This window comes from Bubalus bubalis, chromosome 8 (genome assembly GCF_019923935.1).
Source record: "Bubalus bubalis isolate 160015118507 breed Murrah chromosome 8, NDDB_SH_1, whole genome shotgun sequence".
Classification (NCBI taxonomy): domain Eukaryota; kingdom Metazoa; phylum Chordata; class Mammalia; order Artiodactyla; family Bovidae; genus Bubalus; species Bubalus bubalis.
Genome location: NC_059164.1, coordinates 77,002,072 through 77,029,717, shown reverse-complemented (window position 1 = coordinate 77,029,717; position 27,646 = coordinate 77,002,072). Strand labels below are relative to the sequence as shown.

The 27,646-nt window shown below is 41.2% G+C and overlaps 1 protein-coding gene across 1 annotated transcript in view; it reads left to right on the top strand.

Annotated features, from left to right (window-relative positions):
* Positions 1-27,308, top strand: part of STK17A (serine/threonine kinase 17a) — a 36,340-nt gene extending 9,032 nt beyond the window's left edge. Inside the window, exons 2-7 of the mRNA XM_006049305.3 lie at positions 1,902-2,114; positions 13,136-13,280; positions 22,755-22,881; positions 25,881-25,929; positions 26,017-26,196; positions 26,644-27,308. Of these exons, the coding sequence (XP_006049367.1) occupies positions 1,902-2,114; positions 13,136-13,280; positions 22,755-22,881; positions 25,881-25,929; positions 26,017-26,196; positions 26,644-26,968 (1,039 nt within the window). The 3' untranslated portion in view covers positions 26,969-27,308. The remainder of the gene's footprint in view (positions 1-1,901; positions 2,115-13,135; positions 13,281-22,754; positions 22,882-25,880; positions 25,930-26,016; positions 26,197-26,643) is intronic.
* The last annotated feature ends 338 nt before the right edge of the window (positions 27,309-27,646 follow it).

The window sequence follows — 27,646 nt, the reverse complement described above, 5'->3', positions numbered from 1 at the left end:
TCTTTTGAAACTTCAGAAATATAGGTATAAAAAAAAATCAAATGATTAATGATTTTTTTTCTCTTCCTTAAAGAAATCCAAAGATCATTAGGAACCTTTTAAAACTCAATGGAGATGTTATTAGCCTAATGATTTTGTGGGGCTAAATAAAAAGAGGCATTAGCCTGTGATGCATAATTTATTGTTGAATCTTTCTAGTGACCTGAGGAAGTGTGTCATCTCACATTCCTGTTGAGCGCAGAGAGCCTTGTTCTGAATTAGGGTGTTGTTAGGTAGATTGCCACCTAATTCATCAGCTGTAGGGCTGTGCCTAAGGATTTTTCATGTAACATTTTTATTGCTGATGGTAACAAAAATTCAGAGGGGATGAACATCATATTTGTGGTTAACAGTAGCAAAGAAGGAAGGATCAGTCCTCAAAATTACATTGGTAGTCTAGAATGCTGGGCCCAAACCTAGAAAGTAGAATTTAACAGCAAATTAAAGCCTTGCATTGAAATATTTTAAAGTATATTTCCAAAACATAGTATCAAGACACTGGCTTGAAAGAATCCAAGAGGAGAAGGTTTTATTTTTGAAATATGAAAAACCTGTCAAGTTTTTCTCACAAGGCATATTAATTTGTATCGGGCCAACCTCAGCAAAATAATAATCATGAAGCACTTTGAGCAGTTGCTTCAGGTTTGGTTGACGCATTTTACCAGCAAAGACCCTAAGGGGATGAGGAATGATTGGAAAAGGGAGTAGCAATTAACAGATCACGTCAGCTGTGTCCAGTACCTGATGGACTGTCAGGTTGGTCCTTCTGTATTGCTCAGCAAAAGATATGGACAACAGCTCTTCTCTTGAAGCCAGGTTTAGGCTTGTAATGAAAACCTTACTAAAATAATGTGTGCCCACAAGAGGAAAAGACTACCTCACAGTTTGAAAGAAAGACATTGGCTTTGGCATTTGGCAGTAGATTAAAAAAAAAAAATTTTATTTCTAAGTTGCCTTCCAGCTTGAGTATTGGGTGTTTATGGGTGATAATTATTACAGGTCAGTGATTTGTTTGCTTCATAATATTTTATTGAGTATGTGGCAAGTACCATGCTAAGCAGTTGACATGTATTCTTTAATTCTCACAACAACCCTGTGAAATAGATTCTGTTTGTGTTCTCCTTTATAGATTAAGAAAATGAGATTTTTTCTTAAGTTAGAGCTTAATTTGCCCAAGGTTATGCATTGAGTGAGTGGATGGAGCCATTCTTTGGGATTCATGCCCAAATCTAATTCCAGACCTTATTCCATAATCAATATGCTGTGCTGATCCCCTGTGTGACTTATTAGTATAATAACGTGGCACAGAGTCGGACACGACTGAAGCAGCTTAGCAGCAGCAGCAGAGGGTATCAAAGAAGGCTTGTTATATCGTCTTTATAGAAAAGCTAGACATTTCCAGCTGATGCTGTAGTTGAAATGATGTCATACAAATGAGGTCCCTACCTTTAAATAACTTTGGGAGGTGATTGGGTCTTTTTAGAGTCAATTAGTGACAGTGAAATCCATTATTTTAGGAATTTTGATACCAGCCATAAGTCAGATGGCTTTTTTTAAGATTCAGAGTATTTTATGTATAAATGTGTAAAAATTAAGTTATTTTTATATATATATATATATAAAATGCTGCAAAGAAATATTGGCTTAAATATTTGGTTATCCTCTATTTAGAAGAATGAATCTTGCAGATTTGCCCATTACATTTTATTTATAGAGAGGTGTTTCCCAAGTTATATTGCTACTTGAGTGTTTGCATATGACCTAAATTTAAAAATCCACTGATGACTGTTTGGAAATTACATTAAAATTTATCACCTCTGAAAAGTCAGCTTTAACAGTGACTGTGTTTTGCTTAATTCTAGAGGGAAATTTGCAGTGGTGAGGAAATGCATAAAGAAAGATTCTGGAAAAGAATTTGCTGCCAAGTTCATGAGAAAAAGAAGAAAAGGCCAAGATTGTCGGATGGAAATAGTTCATGAAATCGCTGTACTCGAGCTAGCCCAGGACAATCCGTGGGTCATTAATTTACATGAAGTCTACGAGACACCATCGGAAATGATCTTAGTTCTGGAATAGTAAGTATTGTCCTCCTTACTGAGTTTGTTTGCTAGTCCACACTCCTTTATGCATTCCACTCATCCGTGATAATCTGGCAAGCCCTGCTTCTCTGGAAATCTGAAGATTTTCCAAAACTTTTTTGTGTATTTATCGACATATCCCAGATTTGCAAGGATACATATATGTTGTGTTTTTCGTCTTCATTCTGTAATGAAATTCTTTTAAAAATAAAGTTCTCTTATGTTCTTATTAGAGGCCTTCTTAAGGAGGTAACTGGTACAATATTAAAACAAAAGGCATTTGATATAATTTCTTATATGTTCATATGGTCTAAGTTAATAATCCTTTCAGAAATAATTGTTGGGATTCATACCATGCTTTCAATTTGGGTAAGTAGGTGGGACAGCAGAGTAAAGAGTTTTGGAACATGAAGGACAGTTTTTCTTCTTAAGAAGTCCTGTCAGACATAGAGAACAAACAGATGGACTCCAAGGGGGAAAGAGTGGAGTGGGCTGAACTGGGAGATTGGGATTGACATAAATACAGTACTATGTGTAAAATAGATATCTGTATCAACCTAGAGGGGTGGGATGGGGAGGGAGACGAGAGGGGGTTTCAAAAGGGAAGGGATGAAAAAAAAAAAAAAAAAGGGAAGGGATGTATGTATACCTATGGCTGATTCATGTTGAGGTTTGACAGAAAACAGCAAAATTCTGTAAAGTGATACTTCTCCCTCTATAAACTTTTAAACTTACATAAGTTTATAGAAGGAGAAGTCTGGATGGCTTCTAAAAAAGTCTAAAATAGTGTCATCCTCTTGATAATATAATTCAAGAGCATTGTGTTTATATATTTCTTTAATTCAATAATTTCACTTGTAGGAATCCTTCCAAAGAAAAAAATTTTAAATGTGAACAACAAAAAGCGTGAACATGTTTTCCACTGTGAATTTTTCATTATAATAGAAATGGCCACAAATGAGTGAATGGTTAAGAAATGTAGTCTCTGTGGATTATATCTCAATGAAGTTGTTTTTCATTTTCAAAAAACCTTGGTTTAGAGGTTTCTGGTCTTCAGTTTTTTCTGGAGAGGGTTGGTTAGAATTGGAAATTGATCCGAAAGGGACTGTCTGAAATGTGATGCTCTAATCATCATCTTGTCTCTCTCCCGATCTCACAGAACCCGCTCTTAACCTTCCCTCCTGTCTCCCCTTGGTCCTCCATCATCTCCTGCCTTCACTTCCCTTACATTCCCTTCACTTCTGGGGTAGTTCCTGCAGCTAATCCCTCACCAGTGCTTCATATTATGCTTTTCTTCTTCTTGCTCTTCCTCTGCAATCCATTCTGCCAGTTTAAAACACGGGACCTAAGCTGTTGTCCCTCCTCCTTCCCATTCTTGGGAGGATTTGCATAGCCTTCCATCTGCTTATTACAGGAGGAAGAGTTCCCTCCTCAACTGGGCTCTTGGTGTAGTTTTGTAATTCTTTACCTAATCTCTCCTCCCCGTCTTTTAACATCCCCAGCAGGAGGGCAGGAGCTTATGAAATCCTTGGTCATATGTGCTGTCACCGACTTTCCACTTGTTAGATACCAAGCCTCTCTTCTTTTACTGAGAAAATAAAGGCCATCAGATGCACACTGCTCAGCATCACCCACTCTTTACACTCTCACTGCCTTTCCTCTGTTCCCAGGAAGAGAGTCCATTCCTTAACTCCAAGCCTACAACTTTGACTTCTGTTCCTTAATCCTCTTCTGCCTTTCCTAGGACCTGTGTTGTGTGTTTTACTCACTTTTCTAACCTCTCTGAGAGTCCCTCCCCCCTCAGGTGATTCTTTTCCATCCATCTTCCAATAATTCAGTCACTTCTCTCCTAAAATTCCTGGTCCTCAGCTTGGACTCTCTTGAACTATTGTCCTGCCCTTCTCTTCTGAATTTACAGCTTTCCTCACCTTCTAGTCAATTTTGTTCTACTTCACTGAACCATCCATTTGTTGAGCTGCCAATACTCCATCACTTTTCAATCTGATGCCACCTGCTCCTCTAAAACTTCCATGAGGTCATCAGCCCTGTTTGCAGGAATCGATCTCCTCGTTTTAGTGTTCATTCTGCTGCTTACGCTCTTTAAACACTCGATGTTATACCATCTTCACTTGAAATTATGTTCTTCCTTAGCTTTCATGGCTTTTTTTTTATCTTAGAGCCGTCCCCCTTCTTCTACTATGTAAGTGCTCCCCACAGTTCATTAGTATTACTCTTTGTCATGCGTTTATGACCTGCACATTTACCCTGGCTGATAACTCTGTGGCTTCAGCTATTATTTACATGTTTCCAAATCTTTGTCTCCAACATGAGACCTTCCCTAAGCTCCAGCTGCCTAGCGCGTATCCCTTAATCCACCCACACGTTGTGACCAGTGCAGGATCCGTGTGTGTGCACCCCTGCACTGCTGTTCTTCTAATGCCTGTGTTTTGTTCCCCGTCTCCACTGGTGTCCCTATTTATTTCATCACTCAAATATAAACCTTGGCTCTGCCCTTGATTGCTTTATCTCCTTTAATGCTCTTGTGTAATGAATCACCAAGTCTTCCACTTACCCCTCTCCCCTGCCGGGGCCTGTTCCTTTGTGCTTGCTGTTTTTCCCCTGTGTTGGGTCCTCACTGCCTCTTCTGTGGACTTTCCCTGTAGCTGCTTCGCTGATCCCCCTGGCTTCAATCCTAGAGCGTCCCTCAGGCTCCCATTGGGCAGGTAACCAACACATAGATGTGGGGACACTATTCCCTTGCTTAGAAGCTTTTGGTGGCTTCTGTTGCTTTCATGGTCACGATTCTAGAACCATGAAACCATATGGTTTGGCCAAAATGTTTTGTGTTATGCATTTTGCTTGAATAGGAAGTCTTAGAATTAGACTTTAGACACTGAGGTCTTGTTGCTATGGAAGCAGACAGGTTTATGAGTACTGTGTTACTCACTCCACCTGCCCTGTGCACTGAATACTAATGGGTGCTGGTGATAGGAAAGTAAAAACAGCATAACCCCTTCACTCCAAAAGATGTTTAGTGAAGGAGATAGTTTTTTTAATTTTCTCCAGCTTTACAAGATATAATTGAGATAAAACATGTAAGTTTGAGGTCTGCAGTGTTTTGATGTACTTATATCTTGCAATGTTAGAGCATTAGCTAACACCTGCATCACATAATTACTATTTCTTTTTTGTGGTGAGAACATTTAAGATCTATTCTCTTAGCAACTTTTAAGTATATAATACAGTATTATTAACTATAATAATTATAGTTACACATTAGATCCCCAGAGCTTCTAACTAGAAGTTTATACTCTGACCAACAGCTCCCCTATTCCCCACCCCCTAGTCCCTGGTAACCACCATTCTAATCTCTGTTTCTGTGAGTTTGGCTTTTTTAGATTTCACATATAAGTGATATACAGTATCTGTCCTTCTCTGTGTGACTTGCTTCACTTAGCATAATGCCCCAAGTTTCATCCACATTGTTGCGAATGTAGAATGTCTGTCTTTCTCACGGCTGAATAATAGTCCATTGTATATATACTGCATCTTCTTTATCTATTCATGTTTTGACAGACACTTTATGTTGTTTCTGTATCTTGGCTATTGTCAATAAGGCACGGGAGTGTAGATATCTCTCTGAGATCCTGTTTTCATTTCTTTTGGATGCATACCCAAGAGTGGAATTGCTGGATCATATGGCAGCCCTACTTTTAATTTTTGGAGGAACCTTCATACTGTTTTCCAGAGTGGCTGCACCAATTTATGCTCCCATCAGCAGTGCACAAGGGCTCGCTTTCTTCCACATCCTTGCCAACACTTGTTGTCTCTTGTCTTTTTGATGATAGCCATCTTAACAGATGTGAGTTAGCTCACTGTGGTTTTGATTTGCATTTCCCCAGCTGTTAGTGATGTTGCAGACCTTTGCATGTGGTCTGTTGGCCATTTGTACATCTTCTTTGTGAGCATGTCTATTGTTCCTCTGCCAATTTTTAAAAAATTGGAGAATTTGGTTTTTTGCTATTCAGTTGTATGAGATCTTTATATATTTTGGATACTAATCTCTTATCAGATATATTTTGCAGATATTTTCTCACACTTCATAGTTGCCTTTTCATTTTGTAATGATTTTCTAAGCTCTGCAGAAGCTTTCTAATTTGATGTCATCCCAGTTGTTTATTTTTGCTTTTGTTGTCAAATCCAAAAATATCATTGCCAAGACTGATTTTAAGGAACTTACCCCCAATGTTTAGGACTTTTATGGTTTCAGGTCTTACATTCAAGTCTTTGATCCATTTTGAGTTGACTTTTGTGTATGCATAAGATTCATTCATTTGCATGTGAATATTGAGTTTTCCAAACACCGTTCATTGAAGAGACTGTTCTTGCCCTGTTTTGTACTCCTGGCTCCTTCATAAATAAAGTGATGATATGTGCATGTTTTTTATTTCTTGGCACTCTGTTCTGTTCCATTGATCTGTGTATCTATTTCTAAGCCAATACCATACTGTTTTGATTACTGTAGTTTTGTAATATATTTGAAACTGGGAAGATGCCTCCAGGTTTGTTCTTTCTCAAGATTGGTTTGGCTTTTTGGAGTCTTTCGTGGTTCCACACAAATTTTGGGATTGTTTTTTTTTTTTTCTGTTTGAAAAATGCCACTGAAATTTTGATAGGAATTGCATTGAATCTGTAGATCATTTTGGGTAGCATAGATATTTAATGATATTAATTCTTCCAGATCATGAGCAGACTATCCTTCCATTTATTTGTGTCTTCTTTAGTTTTTTTCCACCAGCGTCTTAGTTTTCCATGTACAGATGTTTGATTTCTTGGTTAAAAATAGTCCTAAGAATTATTCTTTTTGATGTTACTGAAAATGGGATTGTTTTGTTGATTTCTCTTTCTGATAGTTCATTGTTAGTATATAAAAGGAACACATTGACTTCAGTATACTGATTTTGAATGCTGCAACTGAATTTATTTACAAATTTTAGAACAAGATTTTTATGTGTGAGAAAAATATCAGAATAATAATTCAACCTAAGATCACACGACAAGTAGTAGAGCTAAGATTTAGCGCAAGAGTATGTGAGTCCAAAGCCTTTAGCCATGAGCTGTGCACCTTTACTCCAAGGGAGAGGCTCAGGAGTGCCCTTGGAGGAAACATTTAGCATTATATACTAGCCATCATTGCCTTACCCAGGACTTTTCAGGTTGTTTGGACCACATCCCATGCTTTTCTGTCTGACTTCTGTCTCATCTACTGCTAGCACTCCAACCTCGCCTTCCATTCTGGGCACGCTTTTCTCAGTTCTTTAAGGTGTCACTGCACTGTCACCTGCCTTACATTGCTTATGATGAAGTCGGCGTTGATTCTTAATTCCCCTGTACATGTGCCTTTTTAAAGATTTTTCTCTTTCACACTGGTTTTCAGCAATTTGTGCAAAATGTGCCTTGATTTTCTTTGTTTATCTTGCTTGGGGTTTATTGAGCTATGTGGATCTTTTAGTTTTTAACAGATTTGGGGATTTTTCAGCCATTATTTTTAAGAGATATTTTTCTTCCCCCATTTATCTTGTTCCTTCAATTACAGTGTGTTAAACTGTTCGATCCCTGGATTCAGAAGATCCCCTGGAGGAGGGCATGGCAGCCCACTCCAGTATTCTTGCCTGGAGAAGCCCCATGGACAGAGGTGCCTGGCAGGCTACAGTCCATGGGGGGTTGCAAAGAGTCAGACACAACTGAGCAACTAAGCACAAACTGTTCCATATTGTCGCTCAAATCCCTTTGTTGTTGATTTCCTTTAGGATTGACTGGTTTGATCTCCTTGCAGTCCAAAGGACTGTCAAGAGTCTTCTCCAGCACCACAGTTTGAAAGCGTCAATTCTTTGGTGCTCAGTGTTCTTTGTGGTCCAACTCGCACATCTGTATATGACTGCTGGAAAAACCATAGCTTTGACTATACAGACCTTTGTCTGCAAAGTAATGTTCTGTAATATTCTATCTAGGTTTCTCATAACTCAGGTCCCTAGGTCTTGTTTATTATTTTCTCCACCCCACCACCCATACTTTAGACAGATGGCTTCCATTTCTGTCTCCAGATTTGCTGGTTCTTCTGTAGGGTCTGATCTGCTCTAAAGCCGGGTGAAATCTTCACTATAAGTGTTTCTGTTTTTATCTCTAGCAGTTCCATTTGGATCTTTTCATACTTTCTATCTCCTTGTTATGTTCATATTTTACTTTAAATCCCTGGGTGTATATATAATACCTGTTTTAAAGTCCTTACCTAGCAATTCCATCATCTCTGGGTCTGTTTTTATTTTCCTGTTAGTTGTAAGTTGTGGCATTTTCAGATGTCTAGTAATTTTTGGAAGGATGCCAGATGTTTAGAATGGCATAGTGCTTGGGTGGATTTTATGATCTTCCACTAAAAGAATGCTGGTGTTTGTTTTGGCAGGTAGTTAAGTTACTTGTGGATCAGCCTTATTAGTTCAGGTCTAGGAGAACTTTAGCCTTTAATAAGACTATAATATGGCATCCGGGGGGGTCTGCTGAATGCCCCAGGTGCTTGGCATGGTTTTTCTACTAAAAATGGGCAACATTCAAATATCTTCTGTCCTCTGTGAATGCTAAGAATTGTTCAGCTTATGATTTCCTGGCAGTTTTTTGCCTGACCTCACAGTTTTACCCAGTGAATGTGCATATAAGTATCTTGTCTAAGAGTCTGGGATATGACTGAACAGATGTCTACAGATCTCTCTCTGTGTAGAACCCTCCTCCCTGATACTCTGCTTATGAGATCCAGCTGCCTTAGCCTTGCCCAACTCCCTACCTTCTCACTTTAGCAAGGCTGCCTGCCATATTCTGCTTGGGTTCCTCCCCTGCCCTGTACCACATTCCATAAATTACCTCCAAGCAGGAAGTAAAATGAAAGTAGCTCAGTTATGTCCAACTCTTTGTGACCCCATGAACTATACAGTCCATGGAATTCTCTAGGCCAGAATACTGGAGTGGGTAGCCTCTCCCTTCTCCAGGGGATCTTCCCAACCTAGGTCTCCCACATTGCAGGCGGATTCTTTACCAACTGAGCTATAAACTGAGCATGGAGCTCAGCTTCTTTGTGCCCCCACCTCAGGGATAATGGTCTTAACTGCCTGTTGTTCTTATGTCTGAAAATAGTTGATTCATGTACTTGGCTCATTGTTTATGGCTAGAGGGCAAGTTCCATAGCATTTGGCTGCAAGGGGAAGTAGCTACTTATCCTTCTGGAGTATATCCTGTATTTTCACACCACCCTTATACGTATCCACGCTTCCTAGTATGGACTCTGGGGGGTTATTTGTTTTTTTGGGTTTTTTTGAGTCTTTATTGAGTTTGTTGCAGTATTGCTTCCGTTTTAAGTTTTGGGTTTTTGGCCTTGAGACATATGGGATCTTAGCTCCCCAACCAGGGATCCAACCCACATCCCCTGCATTGGAAAGGGAGGTCTCAACCACTGGATCACCAGGGAAGTCCCCTCACTCTTGGCCATTTCATCTAGTGGATTCCTGTTCATTCTTGAAGACTGAGAATAAGTATCATCTTTCTAATATTTTTTTCCTTCCAATTAATTGCTCACTTGCTAAATTATCAATAACTTGATGTGTAATTTCATACCTATATATACTTATGCATTTGTTGTTATTTAGTCGATAAGTGGTGTCCAACTCTTTGCAACCCCGTGGACTGTAGCCCACCAGGCTGCTCTGTTCATGGGACTTCCCAGGCAAGAATACTGGATTAGGTTGTCATTTCCTCCTCCAGGGGATCTTCCATATTCTTAAAAATATCTTTCATTTTTTTCTTCCCCACTAGTATAAGAAATCTCATACATACTTATTCATAATTTATCTCTTTATCCCTAGCACATAGCACAGGGCCTCTAATATATTTGAATGATATTTGTTAAATTTGAATAGTGAGGGAGTAAAGATCCATACTGGGCCTCTAAGCAGGATAGAAATGGAAATGCTAGTTTAGATAGAAAAAGGACTGTTTGGTGTGAGGTTGGGAGCTATGAGCTCACTAAGGGTTACTCTTACCTTCTAAATGTCATATGACTATGAATAATGTAAACAAAGAGATACTTATAATTTTCTGAGGACCACTAGAAAGTTGAGACTCATAGATCTTAATATTTTCTATAAAAATAGTTTTAGTAAAATTTTTTGAAAAATCCTTCAGTTAATCATTCTGTGAAAAATATTTGGATAAAAAGTTATATGAATTAAACTTAGTTTCTGAATAATTTAAAGTCATGGAAAATAAGCACTACTAGAGTACTACAATAAAACTGAAAATTTTGCTGTAGTGAAAGATGGGCCCAGCAAAATTCTTCCTGCTGTTCTAGCTTCTGTGTGAATGAAGGTGCTTTGTGCAAAGCAGTTGTTAACATTTTTGTATTTTCTGTTGCCACACTCGACAGATGCTTTTACCATCTCAGGTTGTTCCATAGTAAAACTTCACTTGGTTCCATTAGTTAAAATGACAGTTGGTTAATGGGTCAGGCTTAAATGTAAACAGGGTAAAATGACTTGGTGATTGTACATTGTACCTAGAGGGGTATGTAAGCCGTACTGATCACTAAAGGCTAGCTTATATAGCTTCTTTACAGTAGTCTCTGTTTGAAGTGTTGGATTGGCCAAAAAGTTCTTTCAAGTCTTTTTTGTTTGTTTGTTTTTTCCTTTTTCCCCATAAGATCCTGTGGCAAAACCCATTGACCAACCCAATATAGCCTTCAGAATTTTTAGAAAACTAATTTTGCCCTTCATATCTTGTGTTTGGGAAAACAGAGGAAACCCTTTTGTTAAAGCAAGAATGAGTGAATAGCTAGTGGAAAAGACTAATAATAAATTGTTCTTAATCTTAGGTAAAGAGATCCTTGAATTTATGTAAATCAAGCTGTATTCAGTTTTATTGTGGATGGTAGTGTTGAGCTGAGGGGCCCAGAGGACAGAAAATTGAGATTGAGAAACTCTCTGGCAACCAAAAGACAGTTCTGTCTCAGCTGAGGAGCAGAGGCCATCCTGAGTGTACTCTGCAGATTGTAGACTGTATGTGCAGAGAGCCTGTGCCCTGACTGTACATCGCGCCCTAGTACGTCTGTAGCTGCTGGAGACCGGGTGGACTCAGCTCTTCTTATCTCCCTGTTCACAGCAGACAGCACTGTCAGGCTGTCATGAATTTACTATTTTTGTGTGTGTGTGCGCTGTAAATGCTCACTATTTCCTTTCTTTCAAATTAAATAGTACTTTTAACTTTGCCTGAATATGTCATGGCCATTTTACAGTTAATTACATAAAAATTGTTTTGATGCTTTCACATATAGTTTTCTCATACTGTAATTAAAATATAACAAGAGAGGCAGTTGTATAGGTTTAACCAAAATGAAAATCTAAACCAGTCAATGAGTTATTTTCTTTCACTCTTATCACCTGCAGTTCTTATCACCTGATTTTTGTGAAAATTTTTGTTTCCTTATCTAGACACAATTTGGAGAATAGGTTGCCCTAACAAAAAAGAAAGAAAAGGACCAAGTTACCTTATGAAAAGGAAATGAATGAGCAGCTTTTGTTTGACAGAAGCATGGCTGCCTGGTGTTATATATTTCACATTAATTCTGTAGCAACTTCATGGACGCAACCCAGTCTTTTTTTTTTTTAAACACAGGAAAATTTGAAGTGTGACATGAGTTGTCATTTATGGTAAGGAAAAATTGTTTAAATATGGAACTTCTGCTGAAAGGAAAGGAAAAATTATAAATGATTTTTTTATTAGCAAAATTATTCAGAGGGAAAAACCAGAAACTGAGTTGCTTTGGCCAGAGGGTGGGAGAAACTAGAGTCCATGCTGCTCTTCTGTGAGCCTGAGTCAGCCACCGCAGCCTCAGCAGCACAGTCCCTTCACTCCAGCACTTTTCTCCCAGTATCCAAGTTGAAGACTGCGGGCACAGGAGCAGACCAGAACATTCATGCACCTTCTCATCACGACATTGTCTATAATCATGAATAATTAGACAGAAAAAAAACCCTAAATGTCCTTCAAAGGGGAACAGCTAAGTAAATTATGAGGTTTTTAAAATTATTTTATTGAGGCATACTTTACATAGTATATAATTCCCAGGCTTCAAGTGTGTAATTCAGTGGGTTTTAGTAAGTTTACCAAGTTGTACAACCATCACAATAAACCTGTTTTGAAACATTTGTATGTTTTCAGTAGCATCCTTATGCGCATTACACCCCCCTGCCCAGGCAGCTATTTCTGTGCTCTCTTTCTCTATAAATTTGCCTTTTGGGACGTTTCATATAAAAACTATGGTTTATCTATTCACAAGGTTGCAGAAATGAAAAATCATGAGGTAGATAGATAAAAAAACCATCATGGAAAAAACACATAAGCCATGTTTAATTTAAAAAAAGTAAGAATCAGTAGAATGTGTCTTGTGTTACCATTTATGTGTTCTTTAAAAATGCACGAAACTAATACTTTTGTCTGCATTTTAAGTGTGGTTTTTAAAAACAAAACTGGAAGTGTGGAGTATGCCCAGGTGCTAAGAGCGTGCCTCCAGGTGTGGCTCTTGCATTGGGGAATGGCTTGTCAGTGGGGGTATTTGCTTTATTTTCATTATTTGCATTTTTCGCAAAAATAATGTTTTTATGTATTCTGTGACCAAAAATTCTTGAAATATTTTTACTTGAAACTTTGTTAATGTATTTTACCACTTAGGTTTAGTTCTTAAAGTTCTTAAGCTGTTTTTATTTAGCTTTAGAAATGCTAAAATGAGCTCATATTAAAGATTTTACTGTTTATTTTAAAAAGTGGATTTCAGCATGTAAATAGACAAAAGTTTACACACATTCAAATTAATAGTCTATCTAAATAAGAATTCCTAGTGTGTATAAATATTAGAAACAAAAAGACTCAACTACTTTCAGTGAGTCCTTTTCCTCTTAAATTGTGCTTCTCCTCTTTTCTAGTGCGGCTGGAGGTGAAATCTTTGACCAGTGTGTTGCAGACAGAGATGAAGCCTTCACGGAAAAAGATGTTCAGAGACTCATGAGGCAGATTTTAGAAGGTGTTTGCTTCCTACACGCTCATGATGTCGTTCATCTTGATTTGAAGGTAAGAAAACTGAATCACTTTCCAGTTTTAAGGCTGCTGGAAAATCATACCCCAGATGTGAAGTGTTTCACAGTGATTTATTCAAACATTTGTCAGGTCTGCGTGTGTCATTGGGTTACCAGGAAGTAAGAGTTAAATCTTTATTCTTATCCTCTAGCCAGTTTTACAGGGAGAATATGCACACGTGTGTACCTGGGAAGATAAATAGTGACATGTTGCCCTAGAAATGGAGCTTCAGCAATATTTCTGGGTGGGTGCAGGCTTCCTGGTGGAGACAGGGCTTGAAATGCTGGTGGTGGTGGTTTAGTTGCTCAGTCATGTCTGACTCTGTGGACTTCCTGGTGATGCCAATCCTGGAGATCCAGGCGCCACCCACAATTACTGCTGGATGGCACACTCTGACACCTTACACACACGATGCTGTACACACGCCATACTGCAGGAGTGTCAAAAGTGGGCGGTTACACTGCAGTAGACCATGGGAGTGCTTGTGGGACATTTTTTGAAGGCAGGTGTGGACACGTGTGCACCCACGTGTAGTCCCAGGAGGCTGATGCTGCAGTGGCCTTAGAGATCATCTGGTGAAACCCTGAGAGCATGCACCAGGCAGCTAGAGCTCTTGTTTTTTCCCCTGAATGTATCGTGTGCATTAGAAATTCAAAAATCCTCTCTGCAAGACATAGCCACCCATGTTTCCCAAGGGAACACTTGCCAGGAAGGGATGGTCTTTGCAGTCCAGACTTCAGTGAACTCAGACTTTTAAGAAGCCTCAGTATCAGATGTGCAAAAAAAAATTCCCCAAAGTTGTGTTTGTGCTGAGCCTTCTCTCATGTTTGGTTTTACACACTCAACTTTGTAAAATCATACATTTAATTTTGTGACATTTTGCTAGTTTTATGATGTAGAAAGGACCTCCATGAACAGAACCCCAATTTAAATAATATCACACCTTTAGGAAATGAGCTCTCGATTTATGACAGCTCCACCTGTGACATTATCCAGACTAGAAACTAATTAAGTAGCGAGTCAGACAGGTTGCCGACACCGTGTGTCATGCATCTTTGATGTTACTTGAAAGCAGTCAAGGGTGAATATTAAGTTCTTGACTACAGGTTCGACTGTGTATTTACACAAGGAAATTATATCCCTTTCTCCCCAATACACTCAGTATAAATTGTATTCCTTTCTCCCCAGTATACTCGGTGTAGAATACTTTCCAGATTTAATAGAGGCTTTGATGATGGGCCTTTGATGTTGGAAACAGGACTCTTCCATGTTTCCCAGACCCAGAGGAGCTTGAAGACAAGGGGGCCCGGAGGGTTCTCAGCCTCTCTCCTGCCCTCTCGCTCTTCACACATGTAGTCCAGCTCGGCTCCTAGTGAACTGTGGAGGGAAAGGTCAGAGGTGGGGTTGGAAAGGCAACCATGCAGACGGGAATGATTTCTACCAAAAGGTCATTCCCAAGTTGGCTTCCATGACCCTTGTGAGTCTGGACGAAGAGTGTCTACTGTCCTTTTAACAGCCATCTGCCCAGTGACGGTGTGTTTATAATGTTGACTCTCAGTCTTGATAAGAGCTTGAAAGACTAAGCTACAGAGCTAAATGTATATTTGGTGTGTGCTAAGTTACTTCAGTCATGTCTGACTCTTTGTAACCCCATGACTGTAGCCCACCAGGCTCCTCTGTCCATGGGATTCTCCAGGCAAGAATACTGGAGTGGGTTGCCGTTTCCTTCTCCAGGGGATCTTCCTGACAGGGATCAAACCCTCATCTCTTATGTCTCCTGCATTGGCAGGCGGGTTCTTTACCACTTGCGCCACCTGGGAAGCCCTGTAAAAAACGATAACCCCAATATATATGGTAACTTTGAGTCATTAGACCATTTTTATTGCCCATGATGATGAAAATGGGCCATTCTTGTCCCAGAGACAGAAGTTAGTTAGTTAGGCAACTATTAGATTTGCCCCTGTGAAAAGAGATAATTGCAAGAATGGGAAATACACTCTTCAGTAGGTAAGAACCCGGGCAGTCAGTTTGCCCAAAGACTGATTCACTGAAGACCCTCCGCCAGATGCAGGCAGACCTCAGAGAAGTCGCAGGTTTGCTTCCAGACACCACAGTAAAGTGAATATCTCAATAAAGAAAGTTTCACTATCTTTCCCAGTGCCAAGGTTATTGATCACGGATCAGCACAACAAATATAATGAAAATGTGTGAGGTATTTCAAGGATTACCAAAATGTTCAGAGTCAGGACAAAGCTCAAGTCTCAAAATCATTTCAGTAATGTGAGCTGGTCCTGGGCGTAGTGGCCTGCTTTTACATCAGCCAGGAGGAGGACTGACCAGAAGGGCCACAAATATCAGTCTTAAAACCCAAGGTTGGGGCTTCCCTAGTGGTCCAGAGGTTTAGGCTCTGCACTTCCAATACAGGGGACGAAGGCTTGAGGCTTGATCCTTGGTCGAGGTACTAAAATCCCACAAATTTCCAAAAAATAAAAGTCAAAAAATAACCAAGGCTCTTTGTGTTCCAGTGGTCTTATATTGGTCAGATCGTTCACCGTTCTGTACTAGGTGTTCAGTCATTAAACCTGCCCCCACTGCCATGTGTATGATAGGAAGGAGAGGAGCAGCCTCGGCATTAGAAGCTGAAACTTCCATTTGAGATTTAAATTGATTACTGAAAGTTTAGGCATCAGCGTTTTACTTGAAAGATTGGTATCATGTAACATTTCTAAACAGTTCCTCCAATTTATTTAGGCAGGATTATTAACCTGTTTCTGTATTTTGACCTGGGTTTTAGAGCATAAAAAGTCAATTAAACTTTCATTGCCTGATAAAATGTTGCTCAAAATTTTGTCCATGGTATCGTAAGCTTTATTGAGCAGATTAGCCTCAACTTTACAATGGTCTTTATCCAGTGGTGACTCTCAGTAAATGGTAAATAGACAATGTGCAGAGGTGAAGATATCCAGGTAAAGAAAAGGATTCCCACTTGAAGCTGAGAAATAAGATTTTGGGAAGGTGTCTCTATTCCCGTTGTCTGAGGATGGTTTGTATGTTTCCTGTGTATTCCACTCCCATTACCCCTCAGTGGACCTTCTTCCTTTCTTTCTTTCTACTCGGGATGAGTGCATCTTAAATTAGAATTAAGTATTGTGAGCCACAGCGTTGATCGTGAACTGGATTCTACAAAAAGGAGAACTGACTGAGCTGTGAATTTTAAGGTCCTTATCTTTGTTTTTAGCACTTATTTTCACTTATGGAAGTGGATTTATTTCTCCATCAGAGACTGATGGAGACTAGAGTCTTTTATTTAGAGGAGTAAGTTCTACTTTAAAAATGTACTGGTGGTCAAACCAGGGCACAGTTGGTCGAGAGGACACAAAAAACATAACTGAAATTCCATGAAATGGCTGTGATTTTATTATGAGATGTGTGTTTTCTCTAGTAATCTCTTTCAAGGGTTTAAGGTCTCTCACTTTGGCAGATCACGGACACTTGTGACTAAGCCTCGATTTCAACTACTACAGTAACATTCTAATAATTTGGTCACACAAATACAGAATTTATTGCATTACCACTCGACCAGCAAGCTTTTGAATAACAACTAAAGAAAGCAGTTCCCAGGGAATATAAAGGGTAAACCAACTGTAAGGGAAAAACATTTAAGGGAATAAATGGCATTTACAGACATCCCCAGAATGAGCATGTCATATTAATCACAAATGGCCCTTCAGATCCAGTGATTAGCAGTACTTCTCTTGGCGTTTTTGGTGTACTGGGAAGGGTGAAGCATGCGCAGTGATGAACATATATTCAGAGCCAAACACCTCTCATCTAATTTGCCTGAAAAATGACATTTGATTATAAGTAGTATTTCTTTATTGTAATAAAATTACAGTTGCTTTGAGAAGTCGGGGACTTACAATCACAGTGCTGTATAGGATTTTTTTTCCCTGAAAAATTAGCTAGAAGCTAAGTAACAAAGAGAATGTGGCTTTATAAGGAGGTTTATGTTACCAAAACCTCATTGAAAAGAGAAATTGATTCTAACACTGGTCAGTTAAGCTTCTCAATCTTTGGGGGCAGGAGAGCGCTTTATCTGGTTTGGGTGTTTATAACCATTGAGCATGCCTCTGCAATGGAGCCTTCTGTAGTGACAGCAGTTTGTTGTTTTAGCTTTTTATTCAGTTTCAGGTGTTGACTGTAGCCAAATTTTTTGTAATTTAAAAAACAAAACAGGTGTTTATACAAAATTAGAGATAATACTGGCCACAGTATGGTTTTTTCAATATAGGCAGAAAAGCCGTAGTTATTCTATGAATTTGTTTTCAGAATAAACTCTCATTCCATTAATTGCATAGTGGTAATAATTAGCACATTGAGTAAGAGACACTCAGAATTCTCTGACCATTTCTTGGGGTGTCATTTGAATCTTTTTCCCCCTCTTAAAAAGTTTATGGCTACACCATCAATCCAGTGCCACTGGCTGCGTGGTGCCGAACTGAAATGGGCTCCAAGTGTGAAGTCCACACCAGAGCTCCGAGACTTGGTGTGAAAAAAAAAGTAAAATATTTCAATAATTTTGCATATTAGTTACCTGTTGAAGGTATGGACTTTTAGATAAATTGAGTTAAATGAATATATTTAATTTCACCCATTTAGTTTTTGTAATATGGGTGCGAGGTAATTTTAGGCTGCATTCTGTGACTCACATGACCTTTCTGTAATGGGGCAGCACTGGTTTCAAGGGCATCAGGAGGTGTTTAAGCCAAAACAACCGGTACTATATCTCTCAGCCTCTCCATTCATCTTTCTGCCTACTGTAAGCTAGTTTTTTCTCCCACAACTTTACCAAAAGTTACCTTCCCCGAGTTCCTTCATGGTCCTCGTTCTTCCTCTTGTCCTGTTTGATGGAGCGATTCTTCATGGCTCCCCTCCTCTGATGTTACACCTGGGTTCTCACTCTCAGACCAGCTTCTCCTCCTCCTTGATTCTCGTTGTGTCCCCTAAACCTAGTTATCAGCAAGCCCTCATCCTGGCCCACTGCTCTAATGCCACATACACACTTCCTCTTGTTTGTGTCATGCTTAATCTTTCCCGTGTGCTCTTGGCCCCAAAGCCCTGTCCTTGGCCTTGCTCTCTCTCCAGATTGAATTTCCAGCTGTCCTGGGTGGTCCTGAGAAAACTAAGTGATGGTCCTGTCTGTGGACCTGACGGATCAGTCAGCGAATGACAAGAGCTCCCTCTTTCTGTTCTGCATGTCATCAGTCTCAATGGCCTGTGCATTTTGCCTCTAACGTGTGAGATTTCTTCTCTTTCATTCCATGCTTCATCACACCTGCCTCAGTCTCTCTCCCTCTGGAGGCCTTTAAAAACAGGCTACAGGCGCGTGTTTAGAAGGCTGTTCCTGGCCACAGGCATGCATCTGGCAGCCCCTGCACGCACCGTGCTGTGGGATGGCTCCCTGTTGCCCTTTGGCCATACTTCCCTGGATGCCCTCTTGTCCCTCCCCTCGCTCTGCCTCCTGCCAGGCACTCCCAAACGGCCCACAGAGCCCTGCAGGCCCTGTCCCCAACCCCATTTCCTTCCAGCCTCACACTTGCCTCTCACCTCTGTGTTTGTCTGCAGCTTGCAGTTCTTCCTTTTGCCTCCCCCAACCCCGAGATTCTCCACCATGACTGGCTCCTTCTTAACATTTGTCTCCCTTCAAATACTGCTTCCTCCAAGAAACCTTCCCTGACTGTCCTAGAAACAGCATCCATACTCATACGCACTTGCGAGGCATGCTGTCACCCTTTACCCACTCTGGGTTTCCGGTACAGCTAAAAATTACCTGGAGTTGTACTATCTATTGGTACTTATTTGACCCGGTTGGAAGGGGGAACACATCTTGTTTTCTGCCATTTCCCCTGGTCACAGCTCACTAGGCAGTCCATGAAACTTGGCTGAGTCAATGGAGAAGTCCTTTTTCCCCTTCAGGGTCTGCTCCCTGGCCTCCTCTGGAACTCTCCAAGGTAGAATCCCTTCCTCTTGTTCATTTGGTGCCCAAGCACTTTGTGGACTGCAGTACTTAACGATGCACAGCAGAGCCAGTTGACCTGACAGGCCCATCTGTTTCTCTTCTGACTATGAACTCGGGACAGTAAGGGCTTATTGTTCATAGTCATGTTACCACCTAGCCCGACACGAAGTAGAGACCCTCTCAGGGCTTTTTTGTAGAGTTCCCTTTCTTCATTTACTCAGTGAATACCAGTGCCTGTCTGCGAGGGCGGGGCCCTGAACCTGGTGATGCCTCCGTGACCAGGGCTGTGGCTCTGGTTCCCACCAAGCTGTAGACTCTTCCCACTCGCCGCTTCTGAATCCAAACTGTGATAGACCTAGAGCACTTTCATAGTAGAAAAGGGTAGGCAGGATGGTTGGGTCAACAATAAGACACCTTTTCCTTAAATTTTTGTTGTTGTTTGTTTTTAAATGCCTTTTAAGAGTTTTTTTTTGGCCATGGGGCACCTGGAATCTTAGTTCCCTGACCAGGGCTCAAGGCCGCACCGCTTGCACTGGAAACGCGGAGTCTTAACCACTGGCCCGCCAGGGACGCCCTGCAACCCCTTTTAAAGAGAGGGCCCATCTGACCCCAGCTTCCTGCGTCGTAGCACAGCCCTTCACGACACTGCTTTCCTCCCGTGCTAGGTCCTCTCACCAAGTTGATAGGCAAAGCAGAACAGAGAAGAGTGCTGTATGTGGGGGACAGGCGGTGTACAGAGATGCTGTTGTGAGAGAGCAGCGCAGGTGTGAGGGGCTGGCAGTGTCCCAGAGCCTCACTCTGCCTGATTGCGGGAAGCAGCTGCGTGAGGAGTCTGGGGAGCCGGGCCAGAGCTCGCCCTGCCAGGGGCTTCTGGACCTGTGAGCAGTGGGGAGGTTATTGTAGGAGCTGGGGACAGCTACTGAAAGGGTGTGGGCATGGCACAGAGGACAGAAGACCCTGCTGGCTGCAGTCCGGGCAGTTTTCTGTACAACTAAGCAAACAGTGATGGTAGCTGGAGTTAGCAGCCTGTGGTGGGAGAGAAGGCAAAGTCTGGAAATGCCTGCATCTGGGATTTAAAGTCAGTAGGATATGGTGACAGAATAGCTAGAAGGCAGAGCAGTGGGAGGGAGGAGAGACGGAGCTGCTTCTCAGTGTTGTGTCCCAGCGGCTACGAAGAGCATCAACTGAGATGCCCACAGAGGGCTGGGGGAGTCTGACTTGGGAGGAAAATAGGAGTGAGTCTGACTGGAGCTTGTAGACTTTGAGGCGCCTCTGCGACATCAGAGGGGAGAGATTAGGTAGGAGTTGGTTGAAGAGATCTGAGCCAGAGATGGGGATGGTGACTCCTGAGCGGCGGGCGACCGTTCCACCTGTCGTGCGGGTGGGTGCTGTGTGGCGGGAGTGGGGTGACGGGACGAAGGAGCCTCCAGGTCAGGCTGCGGGGACCTGGCGATTAGCGGGCGGGTGACGGGAGACCGACAACAGAGGGGATAGCAGCAGCCGAGAGTTAGGAGGAGAGCCAGGAGAAAAGGAGTTCACAAGCAGAAGGAGCAGTAGAATCAGGTGCCACTGAGATGGTACGCAGAAGAGAGCCCCAGCCCTCTAGTGACCCTGCAGATGAGAAGATGGAAGTCGGATGGAGCAACCGGGTGTGAGTGGAAGGGAAGGTGGGTGACCATCAGTACCACCCTCGAGAGCACAGGTGTGATGGGGGAAATAGGAAATTACCGTTAGAGCAGTTTGTCTTGTATAAGCCTTTGCAGAGGAGACCCACGCACTGTGCCTGGAGTGAGGGGCGAGGATAAATTTGTCAGGCAGTGCGGAACGGGGCTTCCCAAGCAGAGGCAAGGCCAGAGCTGTGTACCATGTGTGTTGTTTAGGGACTACAGCCCGATCGATTGGGAACAGATTCCCCACAGAAGCCCCTGGAGAGGGGCGTGGCAACTCACTCCAGTATTCTTGCCTGGAGAATCCCGTGGACAGAGGAGCCTGGCAGGTACAGCCCATGGGGTCGCCAAGAGTTAGACATGACTAAGTATGCACACTTTTCAATTTATCTTTGGAAATATTCTTAATAACAAAAGACAGTAAATGCAGACCCTTTATGAAGCAAATATAAACTCTTTCACATCTCATACTTTATTTTAAAAAATTCTAATGAATCTTACATTCTAGTCCATAATATATCTGCTTGACTTTTCGCGCCAAAGTGTCTTCTTCAAATGAGTGAAAATGGCTCCAGGAATATGAAGCTTATTGATCTGTGGATTTGGGTCGTGCTCACCATCACCATGTGCATCCACCCGCTACCCCCACTCCATTGGAGTTTTGTGTGTTGGTGAAGAACGGCAGCTGGACAACATAGGGAGAATATCGTGATCAGACTTCCATTATGGGAAGATTATTGTATGAGAAGGATGGGCTGAAGGTAGGGAAAACTAGAGACGCAGGGTCGTGTCCAAGTAGGAAATAATGAAATCCCAAACTTTAAGCGGAGGAGATGCTGAGGTCTAGGAACTAGAATGAGCATGACTGGTGACTTCATTCGATCTGACAGTGGTAGAAAATGGAGACAGAATTTTATGATGATTCCCACTGTTTGACTTGGGCACTGAGACGGGAATCTGTAACCCGAGGTGTTGACTGCATTGAAGGCCTTGCCCCGAGGCAGAAGCCGAAGGTGTGGCACATTTCAGCCAGATGAAAAGATCTGATTTTAATTGGTGCTGTGAGTCTGGAGAGGACTGAAACTTTGCTGGTAGATAAAATTGCTGAGAAATAGAATGCAGAGTGTCAGGAGAATGTCAGTCAGCAAGAGATCTTGAGCAACACCAATACTTAAAAGGAGGACAAAGAAATCCCAAGAAAAGGATCTACAGAGGGGGATCCATAGAAGGAGGGATATATCCAAGAGGGACTGTAAGGATGTACACAAGCTCCTGATTGTCCAGCGGTGAGTGCCTGCAAAATAGTGCCTGCAGGACACCCGGACTTGGTGGGCCTTCGACTATTAAAGATAATGTGCCCTGTGAGAGCAGACTGAGCCGAGGGGGCAAATCCTGATTCAACTGGATTGAGAAGTGGTCATAGGTCTAGTGACCTTGGTTTCAACAGCTGAGCTTTGAGGGAGGGAGTGGATTGGGTAGAAAGAAATTCAGGGTCATAGGGGAGGGTTGTTTTTTTTTAAATAAGTGGTTTGGTTTTTAAGATAGGAATAGATGCATATTTATGTACTGAGGAGGAGCTAGCATCAGAGAAGAGATGGTACGAAGCCTCCTGCCTTACACATAGGAAGTGTGCTGTAAGCAGAGCTGTTTAATGAATGACTGTCCACTGGTAAATTTCTCACTCTGTTCCACAGGTGAAATCTGTATGTTTTACAGGCTGCCTGTTCTTTTTGCTCTTCTTACACAATCATGATTTATTAATTTGGGGGTATCATTTTTTAGCCTCAGAATATTCTGCTGACAAGTGAATCTCCACTGGGTGACATTAAGATAGTGGATTTTGGTCTTTCAAGAATAATGAAGAAGAGCGAAGAACTCCGAGAGATCATGGGCACTCCTGAGTATGTGGGTGAGTATTTGTCAGAGTGGGGTGTGTCTTCTGTTTAGGGACAGGCATCGCCTTCACCGGGGAGCTCACATGTGGTATGATTAGTGGTGGGGCCAGCTATCCACTGTGTTGAAATTCTGCTGTCAGAGAACCCTTCCTTTGAGTTAAAAAACGGAAAACTTTAAAGAGTATGATACCAAATTGGTGCTTCATTCTAAATGGAGTGGGCTTCCCTTGTGGCTCAGCTGGTAAAGAATCTACCTGCAATGAAGGAGACCTGGGTTCGATCCCTGGGTTGGGAAGATCCCCTGGAGAAGGGAACAGCAATCCACTCCAGTATACTGGTCTGGAGAATTCCATGGAATGTGTAGTCCATGGGGTCGAAGAGAGACAAGACTGAGTGACTTTCACTTCACTTAGCAGCATAGGATATCAGGTTATCTGAGGGTGGAAGGATATTGAACAAGTAAAGGACCTGTTAGGAACTTCAAGTTGGTAACAAACATCGTGAAAGTCATTGCAAGGCCTGTGATTGCACATGTGTGGGAAATACCGGGTATTCTGCTACGTAGATACAGAGGGGAAAGGTCCTGGCAGAAAGAAAAAGGAGAGAGCTGTTCAGGTCATGAACCATGGCTTCTAGGTTGGTAGATAAAGTAAACTGACTTTTTTTTGATAGACAGGTAGAACACAGAAGGATTAGTGGTTTGAATGAGGTTTAAAAAAGAGACTTCTATAGAAGAGCAAAGCAGTGAAATAATTTAAAGGTTGTGACCGGAGATTACCGTTTTATTTAAAATCTGAGTAGAAACGGCTCTTTCTGATGGCAAGACCTTGGGTGATGGCAGCCCTGGGAGGAGGAGGATGGCTTTTGTGGCCTCAGGTGAGAGCTGAAGATGAGAGAGAAGACTGTGGCCCTGTCTAGGGGGAAAGGTTTGCCTGCAGGCAGAGGTGTGAAGAGGACAGGAAGTCTCCTCCTAGAAGGTCTGGAGGCTTGGCAAAAAATAGAATGAGAAAGGAGAGTGGTATGTAGAAAGGAAAAAAGGATTCCAGGGCATCCAGAAAGCCCCAGGGCACAGTTAGGGTTGAGAAAAACAAAGCTATAGGGCTTTTTTTTTAATAGATAGCACAAAAAATAACTTGAAATTTTAAATTGCTTTCTAAAGTCCCAATTTGAAACTGCAGACCCTTTATTAGGTAATAAAAGATATCACAGGCAGAAAAACACCATTCAGATATTGGTTTTGGGGTTTTTTTGGTGGACTAGAACACTTAATTTCCTGTATGCTGATTGATAACGCCTCCTGAGCACAGTGTAAGGGATAGGAATGTGGCTTAATGTGCTGCTTCAGGGCGAGTAGCCTGATGTGTTAGCCAGTAGTGGGTGGCCTTGTAAACAGGAAGAAACACAGACAACGCAGACTGAAGGGCTATGGACTAAGACGCCAGCAGGAAGTACTGCGCTGAATGAGTTTTGGGCTTTGTTTGCTTGTTTTCCAATGTTTTCTGCTCTGTGGTAAATTCTCTATTTTCTATCGAGAGCTTTTTTCCCTCCAAAAAAATAAAACTTTATTATAAAAAAATAGTATAAGCCCAATTGGGAAAAACTGAAAATAATTCAGGATATAATACAGAAAAGCGTGAGGGCTTTCCTGTCTGCCTTCCGCTGGCCTGCCTTTTAAAGGGGAGTTGAAGCCGCCTCTGCCCCAGTGTGTGCTGCTCCACGCTGGTGAGCTGTGTGACCTCGGTCCCCAAGCCTCTTGGTGCTACACATCTCTGTCCATGAAACAAGGCTGTGCAAGTCCTGCCTCATTGGATCTGCTCAGTGATGCTCTTCTGTCAGTGTGGAGCACATCATAAACACTCAAAAAAGTAACCAATACCTCCTCCCCCTCTACCCACCATCTACTGGTCTCTTGGCTGTTTTACTTTTTCCCGTCCAGTAATTTGGATTTTATGCATTTGATTTTAAATTTCCTAGTAGTTTCTTTTGAAACTTTTAAGTAATATTCATAATCTGTTTCTCAGCTTGACGTCTTCAGATAGGAGTTGAGGAAATCAGCCCTCCCCACTTCTCCCCCTTATATCCTCCCCCTCCCCCACTTCCTCCCCTCATATTCGGGGGCAGGTTTGACCCCAACTACTAATGCATGTGTGACTTTGAGTGTTTTGGTTTTCCCTGAAACATTTTCATTCCCTTTTTTATTGTAATTACCACAGTTTTTTAGTCTTTGATCTGTTTTTAAATGGATTCAGTACTTAACTGTCTTTGCATAGCCTGGCCTTCCTATCTGTATACTCGTGAAAAAGAAATCATCTTTGGGTTGACTGGCTTGTATCAGTGAGTAGTTTCCGAGGAGGAGTCTCCTGAATTTCCCCTGTGGCCTCGCACACTTGGGGCTGCCCTTCTGTTGCCTTGTCTGGATGGCAGCGGTCTAGTTAGATGGTAGCAGAGCAGACTGCTCTCTCAGCCCCGTGGAGTTGTCCTTGTTTTCTGTGCCTGATGCCATGTCATCCGACGCCCAGGCTGTCTTCTACCCTCGTTGACTGACGTTGAGTTAACGGGCATTTTAAAAGCTCACTCCAGGCTCGGCTTAGAGTAGATCAGAGGCAGGTCCAAAAGGGGTCTGGGGGGACATACTACAGACTCAAGGCTTGATTTAAAAGCAGGAACCTGTTAGAGCTGATTGATACTTGATTAGATAGAGGGTGTGGGAAGAGGAGGGAAGAAAGTAAAAGTTATCACTTTATATGGTAGTATTTATGTATGCAAGTATTTTTTTTTAATTGCTAGGATCCAGCATTGAAGGTTAGAAGTAAAAAAGGAATTAAGTTAATTACAAATGTCTAGTTAGACTTTACACTAATTCATATTAATTTGATTTATACTGTGAACTTATTTTATTTTAGCCCAAACCTTGATAATGTCATATAGTTTTGAGTATTTAAATTTTTATCTCTAACAGCAAATTTTACATTTTTCCACAAAACTAAATATTTTCTTTTGTTTCTGCTACTAGCTCCTGAAGTTCTCAGTTATGATCCTATCAGCACGGCAACAGATATGTGGTAAGAATCATTGATGAAAAACTGATCAAATCAGTTTTAAGAAATGAATCTGATACTGATTTTTCTTACCTCTTCATTCTGATTTAGGAGCATTGGAGTGTTAGCATATGTCATGCTGACAGGAATATCGCCTTTCCTGGGCGATGATAAACAGGAAACTTTCCTCAACATCTCACAGATGAATTTAAGTTATTCTGAGGAAGAATTTGATGTTGTGTCTGAGTCAGCTGTTGACTTCATCAAGACACTTTTAGTTAAGAAACCTGAGTAAGTATTAGTCAATACTGATCTTTATCAATTTTTGAGCCATCTACTCTGAACAAAAGCAGATTAACAACTGAAACCCCAAAATGAAGACATGAAAACGTAGACATAAAACTAGATTAAAATCTTTGACTTTTTACGTCTGTTGAAATAAAAGTGGCAGAAATGAAAATGTTTTCAGAAAATGTGAATCACACCTCAGTGTAACAGATATTTTCCATCTGTTCTTGGTCTTTCAAGGGGGCTTTTCAGAGATAACTTGCTTAAAATACTATTTTTCAACATTATGGGGAATGGTTTTGCAAGCAAATACTAAAACTTCGTTTAATTCAGGAACTACAGTAAGATTTTTATCAGCTCTTCATATGTTGCAAAATATAATCCCTTAGGCTCTGACTTATGATTGAAGTTTTAAGCCATCTTAAGTGTAAACTGTGTATCCCTATCCAGAGATCGCGCCACTGCAGAGGAGTGTCTGAAACACCCATGGCTGACTCAGAGCGGTGTTCAGGAGCCTGCTTTCAAGGTCAGAGGGGCCTTAGAAGAAGCACATGCCCTCCAGGAAGCAGATCCTGTGTCTGAAAGTAATTCAGATACTCAGAAGCCAGAAACCGAGGAATCCATCGTAACAGAGGAGCTAATTGTAGTTACTTCATATACTTTAGGACAATGCAGACAGTCTGAAAAAGAGAAAATGGAGCAAAAGGCCATTTCCAAACGATTTAAATTTGAGGAACCTTTGCTACAAGACATTCCAGGAGACTTTATCTACTGAGCAGTATTTCCCTTTAGAACTTTAAGATTTCTACATTGGAAACATTATTTATGGACTTCTGGCCAAATGGTACATGGACTGAAAGTGGATAGCCAGGTATCAGTGATAGAAACTTAAAATAACTTTGTCAAACTTGTGGAGTGAGAGAAATCAAGCTGGATTTATCAAGTGGCCAACGAGGAGGCTTAACGGGTGAAGTTACCTTTTTCAATGTTTTTTTTAAGAAGGGAGATGTTTGAACCTTTTATTTCTGCATCCTGCTTCTCCAGAATGAGAATTTGTATGCAAAGACATCTGTATTCACTTTCTGTAAAAATCCAAGTAAAAGTGCCAAAATTAACACCTGTGTAAATCTGTTTTGCATTATTCATATGTATATCTGCATATATATATGTTGATACCTTTACTAAAATTGATACTTTTTCACTTTGGGTTTTTTTAGAGGGAGTAAGATTTTAATTTAAGTATTTTCTAAATTTTTGAGACCTAGAATAAATCCACTAGTTTAAAAATGTCTTATTTATATATTACTGCTTTATGTTGATTTAATTTGGCTTCTGTTGTCTGTTTTTTCCTCTAATGCTTGTCACCCCATCAGTGAAAAACCCTGGCTAATTTGTTTTTCTTCAACATCACTAGTAAGAGTGGTGTGATTTTTCACCTCTGAAATGGTTCTGG